Source organism: Mixophyes fleayi, chromosome 7, assembly GCF_038048845.1.
Source record: "Mixophyes fleayi isolate aMixFle1 chromosome 7, aMixFle1.hap1, whole genome shotgun sequence".
NCBI classification, from domain to species: Eukaryota; Metazoa; Chordata; class Amphibia; order Anura; family Limnodynastidae; genus Mixophyes; species Mixophyes fleayi.
In genome coordinates, this window is record NC_134408.1 from 139,516,146 (window position 1) to 139,534,690 (window position 18,545).

Here is an 18,545-nt window from a genome sequence, read left to right on the forward strand (position 1 = left end):
AAGGTGATGGGTAGTGGACCAAAAAATAATGATGGGATTTTGCACCAGTGAGCACTCCCTATATATTAGATACTTGGGGGTAGAAAAGTGGAGGTGTTGCCCATAGCAACCAATCAGATTCCAGCTATCATGTTCTAGAGTGTACTAGATATGATAGCTAGAAACTGATTAGTTGCTATGGGCAACACCTCCACTTTTTCTTTTTAGAAGGTTTAATAAATCTACCCCTTGGATCACTTACATGCAGATACACAGATCTACCTTTTGCACTTCAGCCAACTCTCTTTTTCATTCCATGTTTTATTTTACTTGCCATTCAAAAAGAAACAGAATGTGTCAAACGTCATATGTAGGTTCCTTATTTATTTTTTGAAAGTGGGCTACTGATTATATCGTTTCAACTAAATACTGTCATATATCAAACTTGACTTCGAGGCTAAGTAAAAAATATTCCAAATGAAAAAAAAAATATATATATATTGATAAACATGGTAAAACTAACACATAAGATGAATGTGATTTACAAGCTGTGCGAGATATACATCATTGGATAAAAAAATACACTCTGAAAAACAAACTTGTGCTAAACAGATTCTGTTAAGTAACAATATTTAGCAGAAAATGGCATCAAATTCCATTAACATAAGGTCAACAATTTGGTTTTGATAAACCATGTAGACTGCCATGCTCCCGGGGTCACTATCTGGTCTCAGAAGGGTCGGTCCAAATACAATTCCCAAGCTTTGTGTTGACATTAGACTTGTAGATGCATTGACGACAATCCTGTTAAAATAACAATAAAATGTATCAATTAACATTCCAACATTTCATATTGGACTAATGCTCTACGTTGACAAATTCAACCCCCTTTGGGAAAAAAAATAGCTTATCTACAGAACAAGTAATATAACAACCCTTTTTTCCTAAGCACATAGCTCTGTTACATCTTTGTGATTCAGTGAATTTAATACAGGCCACTTAGATATCTTGGCTCGGAAAAACTAATTTCTAATAATTTTGCTTTCTGAAAAAAAGATGAAATCAGTAGCTGACGGTATTTTCCTGAACGGCGAAATCAAAATAACCATAATCAAAAGATTCTTATTACTTTCCTAAAATAACACATTGTTTCATGAGATGTAAAAGTAGCTAATAATTATTCCATTCTAGGCCAGATTACTGGCAGCATGTTTAATTTTAGCCAAAACTGATGTTTTTCTTATAAGCAGAAAGCGTTTTGTTAACTAAAGGAAATTAAATGAGTTGAGGGGTTTTTATTTAAGATGTGCGTACATCTGTCTGATGGGCAGAAGAATCAACTGTGGACCTCATTTGCAGAGCACCCAAAATCCGCTGTGCAAACGACCTTAATCTTGCACTGTTGCGCCAATTGGTCCGTCTAACGCACTTCAAGGCGGGTGCTCCCTCTACGCTCTTGGGAGACGCATCTGCAAACTATAAGAGTGTCTAGGTTAGAGGGATGGTGGGGAAATCTAAAGAGGCGCACTGTGCAAAAGTGTAAATGTCGCATAGTGTCCAATACATGATTATACTAGCTTGACCCGTGTCCACATGCACCTTTATAGCAGTGCCCTGTACCCACACACATGATTATGCCAGCAGACCAGCAGAGACAATTACACACACATGATTATAACAGCATTGCCCTGTACCCACACACAATTATATATACAGTCACCTGTGTCTATACACGAGTATATCAGATATATCCACACCGACCCTGACCATACCGCTATACAAATCCCTACACTGGCTCCCTGTGTCTGCCTGAAACCAACTCAAATTATCATCACTTATAAAGACCTCAACAATACCACCCCTTCATACATCTCAAATCTCATCTCAAAATACTTTTCCTTACGCCCTGTATAGATCCACCTCTGACCTGCGCCTCGGCTCTGTTAACCACCTCTCACTCCTACAAGACTTCTCCTGTGCTGCTCCCCACTTATGGAATTCCCTTCCACACCCAGACTATCTCACAGCCTTCAAATCTTTACACGCTCTCTGAAAACTCATCTCTTTATTAGAGCATAACCTACTCCCATCGATACTACTCCCACTAATGCACCCTCACCATCCCAATATCCACACTGAACCACATTTGCCCCTCTTGTTTCAGCTGGGTCCTCTTCCAATTAGTATGTGAGCTCTCTCATGAACAGGACCCTACCTACCCTTTGTTATCAATCCTGAATTTATTTTGTCTACATTCAGTGTCGGAATTACCATTGGTGCAGGAGGTGCTGTGCACTGGGGCCCATGGAGATAATGGGGCCCGCTGCATGGCAGAGGCTGGGGGCCCTGGTTGTCTCTTCCCCACCTCCCTGCACCGGGGCCCACAGCTCACTAGTTCCACCTCTGTCTACATTGTATGTCACTGCTTTCCCCACTGTCTGACATTGTGGAACACTGTGGAACCTTACAAATCAAAGACAATGACACTACTAATAATCAGTTGTGCTACTGTACCTGTAGCGTTCTGTGCCTGCTTCTATGATTATGCTCACCATAATTTCATTAATTTTTTATTGATTGAAAAAATTGTGCTAAATTTGAGAAACTCGTACTAGTCTGACCATGTTTGAGCCAGTTTAACTATGATCAAGCTGGTTTGGCCATGTTTAAACTGTTTTGTATGTGGTTAAACCAGGTCACTTATTTAGACTTAAAGTGATATGATTTGGGCCGTCCGGTTTTGTGTCTTTAGTTGCCCCAGTTGCTTGAGATATGATATTATTGTCTACTACGGGATGTATTAAATAAATGATGAATTAAACTACAGATGCACTGTGTAATTTGGGGGGAAATAATGCGCACTCATTTTGGCTGAATCTCATAAATTTAATTATTTGTAAAAACACATATAAATATAGTACATTTCCTAGTAATAGGATTAGTTCTATTTTAATTAGAAATTACATTAATAATTAGTTAAGAGAGCTAAATATAAATCTATTGCCAAAAATAGGTTGTCATAATCTTTTAGGTCAAGAAAATATTACATATGAAAAGATAAGTGATCTAATACACTAGAAACGATCACCCCATATTTCTATGAGTATAAAAGATATTTTGAATTCACTTTATTATATAGAAATTGAGAAGACATTTAATCCTGTTTTATTATTAAATATTAATTTATCTTTCATTGAATAGAACATCCAGGCTGTTTACACGTTGTCTGTAGCAGTTTGAAGATTCTTTTTGTGCAATGTGTTTGCCTTATGTTAGATTTGATCAGGATTTTGTTTATTACAATGTGTTGTTAGATACAAGTGTGACATAACTCGGCCAATATTATATAAACACAAGAACAAACACAGTTAGTTATAAACATTAAGGAACATGATCTAGGCAGCTCCCAAACTATCGTGGTTGTTGATGCTGGGACAAACTGTGGCACAATGAAGGGAATTAATGGAAAAAGTATATTTTTCTTGCTGCCAAAGCCTAAATTGGTGACCTATACCTTGTTGTTAGATCTAAAAATGAAAATGAGAATATTAGTGTTTTATAGTATATATTACATATCATATGGCGTTCTCAGCAGTAGATTAGTCAGACTAGTTGGCAATGTTTTGTTTTCCGGTGCTCCTTGTGTTTTATTCCAGTGGTCCTTGTGTTTTATTCCAGTGCTCCTCATGTTTTATTCCAGTGGTCCTTGTGTTTTATTCCAGTGCTCCTCATGTTTTATTCCGGTGCTCATCGTGTTTTATTCCGGTGCTCCTCGTGTTTTATTCCAGTGCTCCTCGTGTTTTATTCCAGTGCTCCTCGTGTTTTATTCCAGTGCTCCTCGTGTTTTATTCCGGTGCTCCTCGTGTTTTATTCCAGTGCTCCTCGTGTTTTATTCCAGTGCTCCTCATGTTTTATTCCAGTGCTCCTCGTGTTTTATTCCGGTGCTCCACGTGTTTTATTCCAGTGTTCCTCCTGTTTTATTCCAGTGCTCCTCGTGTTTTATTCCGGTGCTCCTCGTGTTTTATTCCAGTGTTCCTCCTGTTTTATTCTAGTGCTCCTCGTGTTTTACTCCAGTGCTCCTCGTGTTTTATTTCGGTGCTCCTCGTGTTTTATTCCAGTGCTCCTCGTGTTTTATTCCGGTGCTCCTCGTGTTTTATTCCAGTGGTCCTTGTGTTTTATTCCAGTGCTCCTCATGTTTTATTCCGGTGCTCATCGTGTTTTATTCCGGTGCTCCTCGTGTTTTATTCCAGTGCTCCTCCTGTTTTATTCTAGTGCTCCTCGTGTTTTACTCCAGTGCTCCTCGTGTTTTATTTCGGTGCTCCTCGTGTTTTATTCCAGTGCTCCTCGTGTTTTATTCCAGTGCTCCTCGTGTTTTATTCCAGTGCTCCTCGTCTTTTATTCCGGTGTTCCTCCTATTTTATTCTAGTGCTCCTCGTGTTTTATTCCGGTGCTCCTCGTGTTTTATTCCGGTGCTCTTCCTGTTTTCTTCCGTTGCTCCTCGTGTTTTACTCCAGTGCTCCTCGTGTTTTATTTCGGTGCTCCTCGTGTTTTATTCCGGTGCTCCTCGTGTTTTATTCCAGTGCTCCTCGTGTTTTATTCCAGTGCTCCTCATGTTTTATTCCAGTGCTCTTCCTGTTTTCTTCCGTTGCTCCTCGTGTTTTACTCCAGTGCTCCTCGTGTTTTATTCCAGTGCTCCTCGTGTTTTATTCCGGTGCTCCTCGTGTTTTATTCCAGTGCTCCTCGTGTTTTATTCCAGTGCTCCTCATGTTTTATTCCAGTGCTCCTCGTGTTTTATTCCGGTGCTCCACGTGTTTTATTCCAGTGTTCCTCCTGTTTTATTCCAGTGCTCCTCGTGTTTTATTCCGGTGCTCCTCGTGTTTTATTCCAGTGCTCCTCGTGTTTTATTCCGGTGCTCCTCGTGTTTTATTCCAGTGGTCCTTGTGTTTTATTCCAGTGCTCCTCATGTTTTATTCCGGTGCTCATCGTGTTTTATTCCGGTGCTCCTCGTGTTTTATTCCAGTGCTCCTCCTGTTTTATTCTAGTGCTCCTCGTGTTTTACTCCAGTGCTCCTCGTGTTTTATTTCGGTGCTCCTCGTGTTTTATTCCAGTGCTCCTCGTGTTTTATTCCAGTGCTCCTCGTGTTTTATTCCAGTGCTCCTCGTCTTTTATTCCGGTGTTCCTCCTGTTTTATTCTAGTGCTCCTCGTGTTTTACTCCAGTGCTCCTCGTGTTTTATTTCGGTGCTCCTCGTGTTTTATTCCAGTGCTCCTCGTGTTTTATTCCGGTGCTCCTCGTGTTTTATTCCAGTGCTCCTCGTGTTTTATTCCAGTGCTCCTCATGTTTTATTCCAGTGCTCCTCGTGTTTTATTCCGGTGCTCCACGTGTTTTATTCCAGTGTTCCTCCTGTTTTATTCCAGTGCTCCTCGTGTTTTATTCCGGTGCTCCTCGTGTTTTATTCCAGTGCTCCTCGTGTTTTATTCCGGTGCTCCTCGTGTTTTATTCCAGTGGTCCTTGTGTTTTATTCCAGTGCTCCTCATGTTTTATTCCGGTGCTCATCGTGTTTTATTCCGGTGCTCCTCGTGTTTTATTCCAGTGCTCCTCCTGTTTTATTCTAGTGCTCCTCGTGTTTTACTCCAGTGCTCCTCGTGTTTTATTTCGGTGCTCCTCGTGTTTTATTCCAGTGCTCCTCGTGTTTTATTCCAGTGCTCCTCGTGTTTTATTCCAGTGCTCCTCGTCTTTTATTCCGGTGTTCCTCCTGTTTTATTCTAGTGCTCCTCGTGTTTTATTCCGGTGCTCCTCGTGTTTTATTCCGGTGCTCTTCCTGTTTTCTTCCGTTGCTCCTCGTGTTTTACTCCAGTGCTCCTCGTGTTTTATTTCGGTGCTCCTCGTGTTTTATTCCAGTGCTCCTCCTGTTTTATTCCAGTGCTCCTCGTGTTTTATTCCAGTGCTCCTCGTGTTTTATTCCGGTGTTCCTCCTGTTTTATTCTAGTGCTCCTCGTGTTTTATTCCGGTGCTCCTCGTGTTTTATTCCGGTGCTCTTCCTGTTTTCTTCCGTTGCTCCTTGTGTTTTATTCCAGTGCTCCTCGTGTTTTATTCCAGTGCTCATCGTGTTTTCTTCCGGTGCTCCTCGTGTTTTATTCCAGTGCTCCTTGTATTTTATTCCAGTGCTCCTTGTGTTTTATTCCAGTGTTCCTCCTGTTTTATTCCAGTGCTCCTCGTGTTTTATTCCAGTGTTCCTCCTGTTTTATTCTAGTGCTCCTCGTGTTTTACTCCAGTGCTCCTCGTGTTTTATTTCGGTGCTCCTCGTGTTTTATTCCAGTGCTCCTCGTGTTTTATTTTGGTGCTCCTCGTGTTTTATTCCAGTGGTCCTTGTGTTTTATTCCAGTGCTCCTCATGTTTTATTCCGGTGCTCATCGTGTTTTATTCCGGTGCTCCTCGTGTTTTATTCCAGTGCTCCTCGTGTTTTATTCCGGTGCTCCTCGTGTTTTATTCCAGTGCTCCTCGTGTTTTATTCCAGTGCTCCTCGTGTTTTATTCCAGTGCTCCTCGTGTTTTATTCCGGTGCTCCACGTGTTTTATTCCAGTGTTCCTCCTGTTTTATTCTAGTGCTCCTCGTGTTTTATTCCGGTGCTCCTCGTGTTTTATTCCAGTGTTCCTCCTGTTTTATTCTAGTGCTCCTCGTGTTTTACTCCAGTGCTCCTCGTGTTTTATTTCGGTGCTCCTCGTGTTTTATTCCAGTGCTCCTCGTGTTTTATTTTGGTGCTCCTCGTGTTTTATTCCAGTGGTCCTTGTGTTTTATTCCAGTGCTCCTCATGTTTTATTCCGGTGCTCATCGTGTTTTATTCCGGTGCTCCTCGTGTTTTATTCCAGTGCTCCTCGTGTTTTATTCCAGTGCTCCTCGTGTTTTATTCCAGTACTCCTCGTGTTTTATTCCAGTGTTCCTCCTGTTTTATTCTAGTGCTCCTCGTGTTTTATTCCGGTGCTCCTCGTGTTTTATTCCAGTGTTCCTCCTGTTTTATTCTAGTGCTCCTCGTGTTTTACTCCAGTGCTCCTCGTGTTTTATTTCGGTGCTCCTCGTGTTTTATTTCGGTGCTCCTCGTGTTTTATTCCAGTGTTCCTCCTGTTTTATTCTAGTGCTCCTCGTGTTTTACTCCAGTGCTCCTCGTGTTTTATTTCGGTGCTCCTCGTGTTTTATTCCAGTGCTCCTCCTGTTTTATTCCAGTGCTCCTCGTGTTTTATTCCAGTGCTCCTCGTGTTTTATTCCGGTGTTCCTCCTGTTTTATTCTAGTGCTCCTCGTGTTTTATTCCGGTGCTCCTCGTGTTTTATTCCGGTGCTCTTCCTGTTTTCTTCCGTTGCTCCTCGTGTTTTACTCCAGTGCTCCTCGTGTTTTATTTCGGTGCTCCTCGTGTTTTATTCCAGTGCTCCTCCTGTTTTATTCCAGTGCTCCTCGTGTTTTATTCCAGTGCTCCTCGTGTTTTATTCCGGTGTTCCTCCTGTTTTATTCTAGTGCTCCTCGTGTTTTATTCCGGTGCTCCTCGTGTTTTATTCCAGTGTTCCTCCTGTTTTATTCTAGTGCTCCTCGTGTTTTACTCCAGTGCTCCTCGTGTTTTATTTCGGTGCTCCTCGTGTTTTATTTCGGTGCTCCTCGTGTTTTATTCCAGTGTTCCTCCTGTTTTATTCTAGTGCTCCTCGTGTTTTACTCCAGTGCTCCTCGTGTTTTATTTCGGTGCTCCTCGTGTTTTATTACAGTGCTCCTCCTGTTTTATTCCAGTGCTCCTCGTGTTTTATTCCAGTGCTCCTCGTGTTTTATTCCGGTGTTCCTCCTGTTTTATTCTAGTGCTCCTCGTGTTTTATTCCGGTGCTCCTCGTGTTTTATTCCGGTGCTCTTCCTGTTTTCTTCCGTTGCTCCTCGTGTTTACTCCAGTGCTCCTCGTGTTTTATTTCGGTGCTCCTCGTGTTTTATTCCAGTGCTCCTCCTGTTTTATTCCAGTGCTCCTCGTGTTTTATTCCAGTGCTCCTCGTGTTTTATTCCGGTGTTCCTCCTGTTTTATTCTAGTGCTCCTCGTGTTTTATTCCGGTGCTCCTCGTGTTTTATTCCGGTGCTCTTCCTGTTTTCTTCCGTTGCTCCTTGTGTTTTATTCCAGTGCTCCTCGTGTTTTATTCCAGTACTCATCGTGTTTTCTTCCGGTGCTCCTCGTGTTTTATTCCGGTGCTCCTCGTGTTTTATTCCAGTGCTCCTTGTATTTTATTCCAGTGCTCCTTGTGTTTTATTTCGGTGCTCCTCGTGTTTTATTCCAGTGCTCCTCCTGTTTTATTCCAGTGCTCCTCGTGTTTTATTCCAGTGCTCCTCGTGTTTTATTCCGGTGTTCCTCCTGTTTTATTCTAGTGCTCCTCGTGTTTTATTCCGGTGCTCCTCGTGTTTTATTCCGGTGCTCTTCCTGTTTTCTTCCGTTGCTCCTCGTGTTTTACTCCAGTGTTCCTCGTGTTTTATTTCGGTGCTCCTCGTGTTTTATTCCAGTGCTCCTCCTGTTTTATTCCAGTGCTCCTCGTGTTTTATTCCAGTGCTCCTCGTGTTTTATTCCGGTGTTCCTCCTGTTTTATTCTAGTGCTCCTCGTGTTTTATTCCGGTGCTCCTCGTGTTTTATTCCGGTGCTCTTCCTGTTTTCTTCCGTTGCTCCTTGTGTTTTATTCCAGTGCTCCTCGTGTTTTATTCCAGTGCTCATCGTGTTTTCTTCCGGTGCTCCTCGTGTTTTATTCCGGTGCTCCTTATGTTTTATTCCAGTGCTCCTTGTATTTTATTCCAGTGCTCCTCGTGTTTTATTCCAGTGCTCCTCGTGTTTTCTTCCGGTGCTCCTCATGTTTTATTCCAGTGCTCCTTGTATTTTATTCCAGTGCTCCTCCTGTTTTGTTCCGGTGCTCCTCCTGTTTTATGTCAGTGCTCTTCGAGTTTTCTTTCGGTGCTCCTCACGTTTTCTTTCTCCTTTATCGAGAAAAGTTAATATAATTATGTGTTTGTTGGGTTCTCTGCAGGGATTTTTTTATAGCAAACAATAGACCAGGTCAGGGATGTTTTTTTTTTTTTGCTCCATCTTGCATGTATCACAGAAAAAGCGATACTCATAGTCAAAGCCAAGCCGAGGGTTTGGTACACTAGAAGACATCAGGATCATAAGCACGCTAGATGCTGGTGACAGTCACACAATAATCTAGCAGCCCAGCGCTCAGTGTGCCGAATTGGTATATTGGCTGAGATGCACCTGGCGCTGATGATGCCGCTATACCGGAGTACATATGACGGCTTTCTCTGCCCATAGGTGCTGTCTGCAAGTATCATTCCGGCAGTGTAACGCTGCCAAACGCTGGCATCTGGAAACAACGCTCTTGGCAGCCCTGAGCTTCAGCCGGCAAGTCCATGAGAATGTGTGACAGGTATCTAACGGCAAGACATGTATAACAGCTAGCTTTAATGGCAAGCCTAACATGTTCCTCACCAGATTTCTGCTAAAATTGCTGCAGTTTGTGACAATTAATCCAATTATTTAGGACCTGTCCCTGGACTAGAAGACCCAACACAACTATGGTTACAGTTTTGGTCTTTGTTCTTACCATTTTAACTTTTTTTTGTAATTGTGACCTTCTATAATATAGAATATGTAGCTAGTGTCTTTTCAATCAAAGCTAAGCTTTGAAGTGGGACTCCGATCGAACCATAAATCCCCTATAAACTCCATCCTAGTTCACACATTAGTATATCCACCTATCTGTAGGAGTCCCATGTATCAGACTAACGCGTTTCAGGAGATGCTCAACCTCACCGCCGTCTGTAAGGATAGCTTCTCCCTAGCTTAATACTGGTAGAATTTGGAAAGTAAATGCATTATATTGGATAGCCCTTGATATAGCTGATTTAGGAACTAATTAATGACCTCAGTTTACTCTCAAACGTCTGTCCTTCAGCTACCATGGTGAGTATACCCTCAACTGCGTGATTGACGGACATAGAAATCTTCTGGGTGTGTTAGTTTTTGGATGAGGGTTGTTGATAATATTTGCCCGAGAGTTGAAGTTCTCTTTTAATAAGTTGTGCTTTTGATCATCTTATTGAACCAACGAGCCTGTTTCTCTGTGTGTGGCCTCTCCGGCTTTACTGTCACCAGTTTATTTTTTACTGTATTTTAAATTATGTTGCTAGGACATCCTTACACTGAAATTACCACTTTTTACATTCATATCTATCCCCGAATACATATTTCTCAAATCCAGACAGACAGTTTGTGTCGAGATACAGATGTATCTGAACGAGGAACCAAATTGTATGAGGGTAAAGAGATAAACGGCTGTAAGTAGATTAGAACAATAATATTCTGTTGAGTTTATCTTTAGGTGGCTGAGTAACTAGTTCTCAATCTTTTTTTACAGCATGATGAAATGCATGGTAATCTTTATAAACTATCCACACGTACATTGAGCTTATTGCAGCTGTTGGATAAGATATATTGCTAGGATTCTGAACTAGTCAGATGCAATGTACAATTTATTTGCTTCATGTAAAAAAGCATTTTCTGGAACATGAAAACAACAATATAACAACCTCGACTATTGTACACAGAGGAGGTAAAATAGTTTTAGCTGCGGTTTATATCATTTTTTCGATAGAATTGTTTTTATTGTGTAACGGCAAAACATTTAGTGCATGCCAATTTCAATCCAGCTGTTGTTTAGAGGCAAAGGAAAAGGGAGATTTTTATGACTGGTTGGGTTATTTTTTAACCCTAAGGATGTATATTATCATCCAAAAGTTTAAATTAATTAGATTATCCATAAAATATCAGGTTCTCCTATCTTAACGAGATACTGTATGTATTAAACATTCTGAAAACAATGATGAATATGAAATCAGAAAAAGTCTACGTATCCTAGATTTGGCACAAAAAAATTCCTTGAAATACGGTATAGCTCGGATTTTAAGAAGCGGGTGGGTGTAAATTCTTCAGCTAGTTTTTGTCAAGCCCAAATAAAAAAGGCAATGATCCATCAACTTGATGTTTCCAAAGATAGATTTAAATAAGAGCTCTGTTATGCGTTGCCACAACCAGAAAAAGCCAAATGTATTTTTGTCTTAAGTAGTGCTGGAGAATATTAAAAACTGTTAAGGAATTTACTTGTTGCATTTATATATAGACTTTCTGTTTGCTGTGATTGCTCAATTTCAGGACGTGGGCACAGGACTATACATAGAAGGAGTGGGCTTTTTGTTTAACCTTGTCACTTCCATCAGAGGTGCACGTAAATCCTTTTCTTCTTATGAGAAAGAACAACACACCTGTGGCAGAACTAGCGCTGCTGTAGATGGTACAGTGCTGCTGTAGTTGGTGCTTCCGCTACAGGGCCAGGCAATGCAACCTTCCCGAGGCTCCCACTGTGCACTCAGAAAAGCAGAGCGTTACCTCTTCTAAGCATAAGCAGTACTGCTCCACTCTGCTCTTCTGAGAGTGAACACAAGTGCATGCTAGCCCTTGTAGTGCCACATGTGTGCAGTACAAATGGTGCCCCCATCATAAATAATGATTGCCCCCATTAGCAATCAAATATTATTTCCCTTCTATATAATTATAAATTCATACTGCTTCCATAATATAATAATACAATAATATTGTTTTCTTAATATAATTTGCCCCATAGGTTAATTTTAAATTAATTTTGTACCCATATTCAATAAGTAATGATTGTCCCCATAATTCATAAATCAGTGGTGCTTCCTCTTATGTTTTGAATGACAAGATAGCGCAAACAGTATGTTATGTTTGAGCTATTCAACCAAGCAGAAACAGGCATAAAATCCTTGGCTTTTTACTGGAGTGTTTTTACATTTATTCTGCTGGTTTGGGAGTTTTGAAACCACCACACATCGCCGTCATTTTGAACCACCCCCAAACACAAATTTTAGTAAATCTACCCCTAAGTCCTATCTGCTAAAATCACAGGAAAATCAGGATTTGGATTTGGTTGGCCAAAATCTAAGGATGTGACTGAACCTGCTAAAAACCTTTTTTATTCTACGGAATCCCAAACTAATTCCTGGGTTCCTTACTTTTTTTCCTAACCATTTTCAGATTACTATTTTACTAACCTGTACTGTACTGTACTGTTCCGTTTATATTGTTTTGTACTGTATTGTTATGTTCTACTGGTTTACTGTATATCCTCTGTACGCCGCTGCAGACCTTTTGTGGCACCTTAGAAATAAAAAGTAATAATAAGCATAAGGGATTAAAGGGGTGTCCACATTTGGCCAACCCCTTACCCCGCCGCCTTCCTCAAAATATATCCCCAACGTGCAAATAAGGGGCTCCCCTGGGAATATTGTCACCAGAGAACAAACAGACAAAACTTTATTGAATGGGACGAGATGGGCTGTAATATTCTAATGTAAGCTGCATAGGGGGTTCAGAGAAAAATGTGCTGACTGGGGGTGGAGGGGGGTGCATGGGAAGGGCAGATTATAATAATCAGGTATAGACCAACCCCTTTAAAGGATAAGGCCTTGGTACACTCTGTAAGTTTGGGGTGATGAGTGACATAAAATAAACACCCATGGATGGGTGGACCAAATATATAAAGCTATGACAACTGACATCACCATGTACTTACTATGTAGAGTTTGCTTTAATTAGTAAAGGAGAAACTAGATCAATAAAAGCATAGTTATGTCATCTAGAAATTGAAAAGCCCTGCTTACTTCCCAACATGGGCATATATGGACAAACTCCACCCACTTTCATGTTAAACCCCACCCCACTTTTGCAGCCTGCGATTCGGAATGTCCTGCCAAAGTTGGGACAGTTGGGAGGTATGGCCAAGCGGTCTTACCCATAGCAACCAATCAGATTCTAGCTATCATTTTCTAAAATGTACTAGATAAATGTCAGATACAATCTGATTGGCTGCTATGGGCAACACCTACACCTTCCCTTTTTTGAAGGTGTCATAAAATCCGAGAATGTTTAAAGGTTCCCCTGTATCAGCCAGGTTTAGACACGACTCACTCAGGGGTGCGGAGTCTAATGGGTAGGTGATATTCACCAGGGGCCCCCGCAAGGAGGTATAGTCTTAGCAGCCCCTATTCTGCAGGTCACAGCCCTCTGAGAGTGTACTGGGCAGAGTGGTAGGATGAGCCAGAAGTGGAGGATGCAGGTGATAGCTGGACACTAGGAGGTAACTCAGGAAAATAGTAATGGAGTCACTGGAGCAGCGGTAGTTCAACATAGGCAATGGAGAGGACATGTACAACTATAGCTGACAGAATGATGGTAACTCAGGGCAACGGCAGTAGAGTCACTGGGGCAACGGTAGTCCAATATAGGCAACTGAGTCGAGATGTAGAACTATAACTGACACGATGATGGTAACTCAGGATATAGTAATAGAGTCACTGGAGCAGCGGTAGTTCAATATAGGCAACGGAGTAGAGATGTAGAACCGAGGCTGACACGATGGTAGTAACTCTGGAGCAGTAATGGAGTCACTGGAACAGCAGAAGTACTATAAAGACAGAAGTGAGCCAGGTCCTTACAACAGCGGGAGTGAGTACGAAGAACAGGCATCTGACAGGACTAACCAGGAGGTATAAATACCCCTCCAAGATACTGTGGCCAATGAGGAGCGAGTGGGAGGTCTGAAGAATGAACAGCAGATCTGTACATACGCAGACCCATCGGGAAGATGGTGGCCGTCATCCGAGGATGTGGCCAGAATGCTGGAATCACCGCCTGCGGGAAGGAGGTAAAGGCGTCCGAACCGTTTGTGGGGCCGGCATCTGACAGAAGGTTTGACTAAATCTACTCCAAAATGTCCGAATCTGTAGTTGAATTGTAGCCATCACCTGCACACCGATGGCAGCCATGTTTTTGGTTGTGACCAATATTGATGAGAATGCAGACTATTTATACACTAAGGGCTAGAGACCTCACTCACTTTGTGACTTATGATGTTTCTCATGAACATATGTTCAGAATAAAACATGTCTTCCTCTGTAGTGCCTCATAGCTCAGCGATATCACTACCTCCTAGTGAAACCATAGGCTAAATCCTCACGTACATTACTTCAGCTAGAAAAAATCGCTGCCCCCACTGTGCCGAGTCAATGGGTACACGTTCAGCGATATGTAGATGGATTGTATACTTGTCTAAATATTATGTTATTCACATAGATTGTTCTGTTTTGAATAAAACATCCATTAAGGTCATATATACGACGCAGAGCTAAAATGTCATTCACTGAACAAAACAACATTATTCACAGGAACTGTGAGGCACACACATCGGACGGCATTTCAAATCGTTTTAAGCCTGATGCTGATATAATTTTGATTTAAACAGAAATAGGAAAAAGCAGACACTGTCATATTATGGAACTCACTCGCTCTACATGTGTGAACCACTTCTAGCGAAGCCAGATAGGAACAATGCGTCAGAATCCAAAACTGACTGACATAATTACAGTCAAAACACAATTGAATACTGTCATGACAAAATGATAAGTGTGTGAAACTAAATGAAACAAAGTATGATAGATTAAGCCAACGCGCAGAAGCCAAATGGGCTAAAATAGAGAGAAGTGCAGCAGAGTCTGATTCATCCCCGGATGGTCATGTCTGCATACAAGCAACAATGACATTATTGCTGTATTTTGCTGCAAAATCCTCGCTGTTCCCGGTGCTCAAACAAGGATTCCTTCCAAAAAATAGCTTTGTACGGGTAATAACGTGCTAGATACTGCCTGGTACCCCTTACACCATCGCCAGTCTGCATATAGTAAGCTGCATAGGCAGCGTACGGGGTGGGATGCCAGGACCCTGGGGCCACTGCTTTTTATTAGTTATATATATGTATATGTATATATATATATATATATATATATATATATATATATATATATATATATATATATATATATATATATGTATATGAAACTTTAGCTATAAAATATGCATTGTAAAAGATGCTTATACATATATATAAGTATCTCCTTTATATGCACATATGTCTATATATATATATATATATATATATATATATATATATATATATATATATAGTAACAAAACTGCACCCTTCTCTTGGCACTTTTGTCACCTTCTGTTGCAAGAATACCCAGTAGACATCAGCAACACAAAACTTCTTTTATAAATCAAAGATATTTATTGTTTTCATCACAATAAATTGCACAACTTCCGTCAGGATGACACCAGCAAGCAACTACTTGCACCTCCTGGTGACCCTAAACACTAACTAGACACAGTACAGCTCCCTACTGACTGGCCAACTAGTTCAGCGTCAGTCACCCCTAGCAATAGTACAACTCAGGATTAAATACACAGGTCTCCTCCCACAGGCTTGGATGACTGACAGGCGACACGCCCACCTTGTCTTTAAAGGATGGCTCTTCAGGTGTTCTGTAACACCTAATCAGCACAGCCACCCCTATCACTAGCTGTGGATACAAACACATTAAAGCATGCAAGTAAATCACTTTTTTACATTTACTTTACCACATGTCTCTGACCTGTACATTATTGAACTTAAGCACAGTGCTACACCTGTGTATAACTTGGTATGTAGCCTTTTACCTGCAGACTGTTAGCTCTATAGCTAATTCCACTCTGAGAGGCCTGTGGAAAACCACTCCCATTGCCACAATATATATATATATATATATATATATATATATATATATATATATATATATATATTATGTCTTCTTGAAGAATTTTTCTGCTTACTTAAAACTTGCAATAGTGCTGGTGTTTTGCTAATTATGAACTTGCGAAGGGCAATTTAAATAAAATTCACCATGGGCATTAAAAACACAATGCATTCTGAAATGACTGATCTATTTATAGTTTACTGACTCTATCTAAAAACAATCTGCTGCTTGATCAAGACTGGTGGCTCTAAAAAAAAACATATGAAAAGTGTAGAAATGCTCTTTTCTTTAAGTTTGCAATGAAAGGAGGGCTAGTATACACAATCCTGGTCTCATAGATTTGAGGGACTAACTTGCAGCCTCCTAGGTAACAGAAATTCTCTGTATAAGTAAAGCCAAATTAGGAACAGGTCTGATAAGGAACAACAGAGTGTTCTACGTATTAGAAGAAATCTCTTATTGGCTAGAGGTTTATAATATACTCTATATGTTGTGAAAAAGTTTGGCGGAAATGTCACACAATATACCGTTCAACAAAGTGTTAGTCATATTAGAATAGAGCTAGGACTGGACGTATGTGAAAATTAGACTTTCAGGTTAGTCGTCCTTTAAGCCTGCAGTAATATGTACAAATTATTTGCTTCTCTTTAACTGAGACAAGTTCCATTGATTTACATTCAGACAGTTTTACTTAGGCAAATATTTCCTGGGTTTTAAAGCTCCTTCGACACACAAACACACAGAAAATATATATCTTCTGATCTATTATTCTTGCGGTTCATTGTTTAGACACTGCTACGTATGAAACAAAAAAAAGAATTTGTAAAATAAATGATATTAAATTGACTAATTGATTCCAGACAGGGACCAGAAGATGCAGGTGGCGAGCGACTAATGAAAGTCTATAAATCAACAGTGACAACGCTGATTCTTGTTTCCTTTATTTAAAAGCTACCTGCTTTGCAGCAATGCCATTGATCTGCATGAGCAGTATTAACACTTAGCACTGACCGAGAACCCAGTTTTTTTTTTTTCTGTGTGTGTTAACAGTGAAGGGATACACTTAATCCAATTTGACAGGCAATGCCAAAGATGCCAGTGGTAATTAATTAGCACGTAATTTAGACCGCAGAACAACAGGATATAGGAATCGGTACTCAGTGCCATTTCCCCCTTAGGCTCCGTCTTATGGGTTCAGGTTTATGTCTGTTGTGGTGAAGGTCAGTAAATAAATTGGCGGATTTCCAAGACGCTGGACGTTTTCATGATAGATATCCTTCACCCTGCGAACTGCCTCTGGCAGTCGTTGCTTGGGATGGAACCGTAACTCTTTTGCAGGAGAATTGTGTGTTGCTTTCTTGAAGTATTCGGCAGAGGCAGAAGTTGAACTTTTGTGGCACTCACTTGTCGCCCGGCGAACTGTCTCCGCCAGATACCCAAAGCATCAAGAAACACGTTTCATGTCACGGAGCACTAGGCCATGTTATAGGCAGCTCGTACAAGCAGCGTAATGTGTTTATATAGATTTTGTAACACCTAGAACGGCGCAGCCTGTGATCTGGATTAAGGCTGTAACTATTTTCTTAACCTCACTTCACCTCACACCAGAAGAACATTTTCTCTTTCCCATGCAATAGTAAAAAATCCTTAAAATAATGATGGTGTCTTATTTCCATCACTGTGCGAGACAAACGATCAATTCCGTCCAATTAAAAGAGTCTCCAGCCCACATGGTCATTTTATTGCTCAAAAGTTTTACTCATGTACATTGGTCCCTGTCCCAGTGGAGCAGGAGCTGGAAAACAATTAACCCATCAGTATGTCTTGTCCATTTGATATAACCCACGTGAACACGGAAAAATGTAAAAAGCTCCAAACAGTTGATATCGAACCCAAGTTCCTGGAGCTGTAAGGCAGCAATGCTAACCACTTTGCCACTATACCACATCCAATGCAACCTATATGAGTGACTGTGCAAATTGCCGTGGGGATTCGACATTGCTGCACCATGGATCATTGTTGATTACTGCCTCTAATCACCATAAACTGCCTTGGGTTTGATTTTACTCTTTGCAAAGGAAAGTCTACCTGGACGTACCTCCCAATGGTCCCAATTTTGGAGGGACATCCTGATTCATGGACCGCAAAATGGGTGGGGCTTGACAGGAAAGCGGCTGGAGTTTTAACTAAATGTGCCCACATGTGGGCGGAGTTTTCCAGAATGGGGCAGGGCTTATTTTGTACCACTTTCCGGATTCTAAGTAAACACTGAATGAATGGGTTTTCTATGTATTGCCACCTGTTGGCAATGAATGGTACTGCAGTGTTGTTAATCTATCCAATTACCAATTCCTCCCCACCTTCCTCCTCCTGTCATACAGCTGCTCTTTATTGCCTATTCTGGATGCGGTCCTCATACACATTAGTCCCTGTCCCATTGGAGCTTACATTCTTGTATTTGTGGGAGGAAACTGGAGCACCCAGATGAAACCCATGGAAACACGGGGGGAACATACAAACTCCACATAGATAGGCCATGGTTGGAATCAAACCCGTGACCCCTAAAAAGCATTGGTTCAGCCCAAAAAATCACTACCTGCACGGTGTGGGATACGTGGGAGCACTTTAAATTTTTCTGGAAGTAAAGAAGTTTGCTTACTGTAATGTTCTCACAATTGTCGGTTTCCGTCATCCCTATTTAAAAATGCTTCCATTGAACAGACAATCATTCACAAGTAATTGGTACCAGGGGTGACAGGGATTGTATCATTATAGCGTTATATGTCCATGTGACTCCCACTTTTATTAAACACAGGTTTACAATACGCAAAATACATATATTATATTTAATTGTATTTCAG

General features: G+C 41.0%; 1 protein-coding gene across 1 annotated transcript in view; it reads right to left on the reverse strand.

Moving 5' to 3' along the window:
- Positions 1-343: 343 nt before the first annotated feature.
- ARHGAP15 (Rho GTPase activating protein 15) overlaps positions 344-18,545 on the reverse strand; it is a 391,192-nt gene continuing 372,990 nt past the window's right edge. The window contains exon 14 of the mRNA XM_075180935.1: positions 344-783. Within this exon, the coding sequence (XP_075037036.1) occupies positions 612-783 (172 nt within the window). The 3' untranslated portion in view covers positions 344-611. The remainder of the gene's footprint in view (positions 784-18,545) is intronic.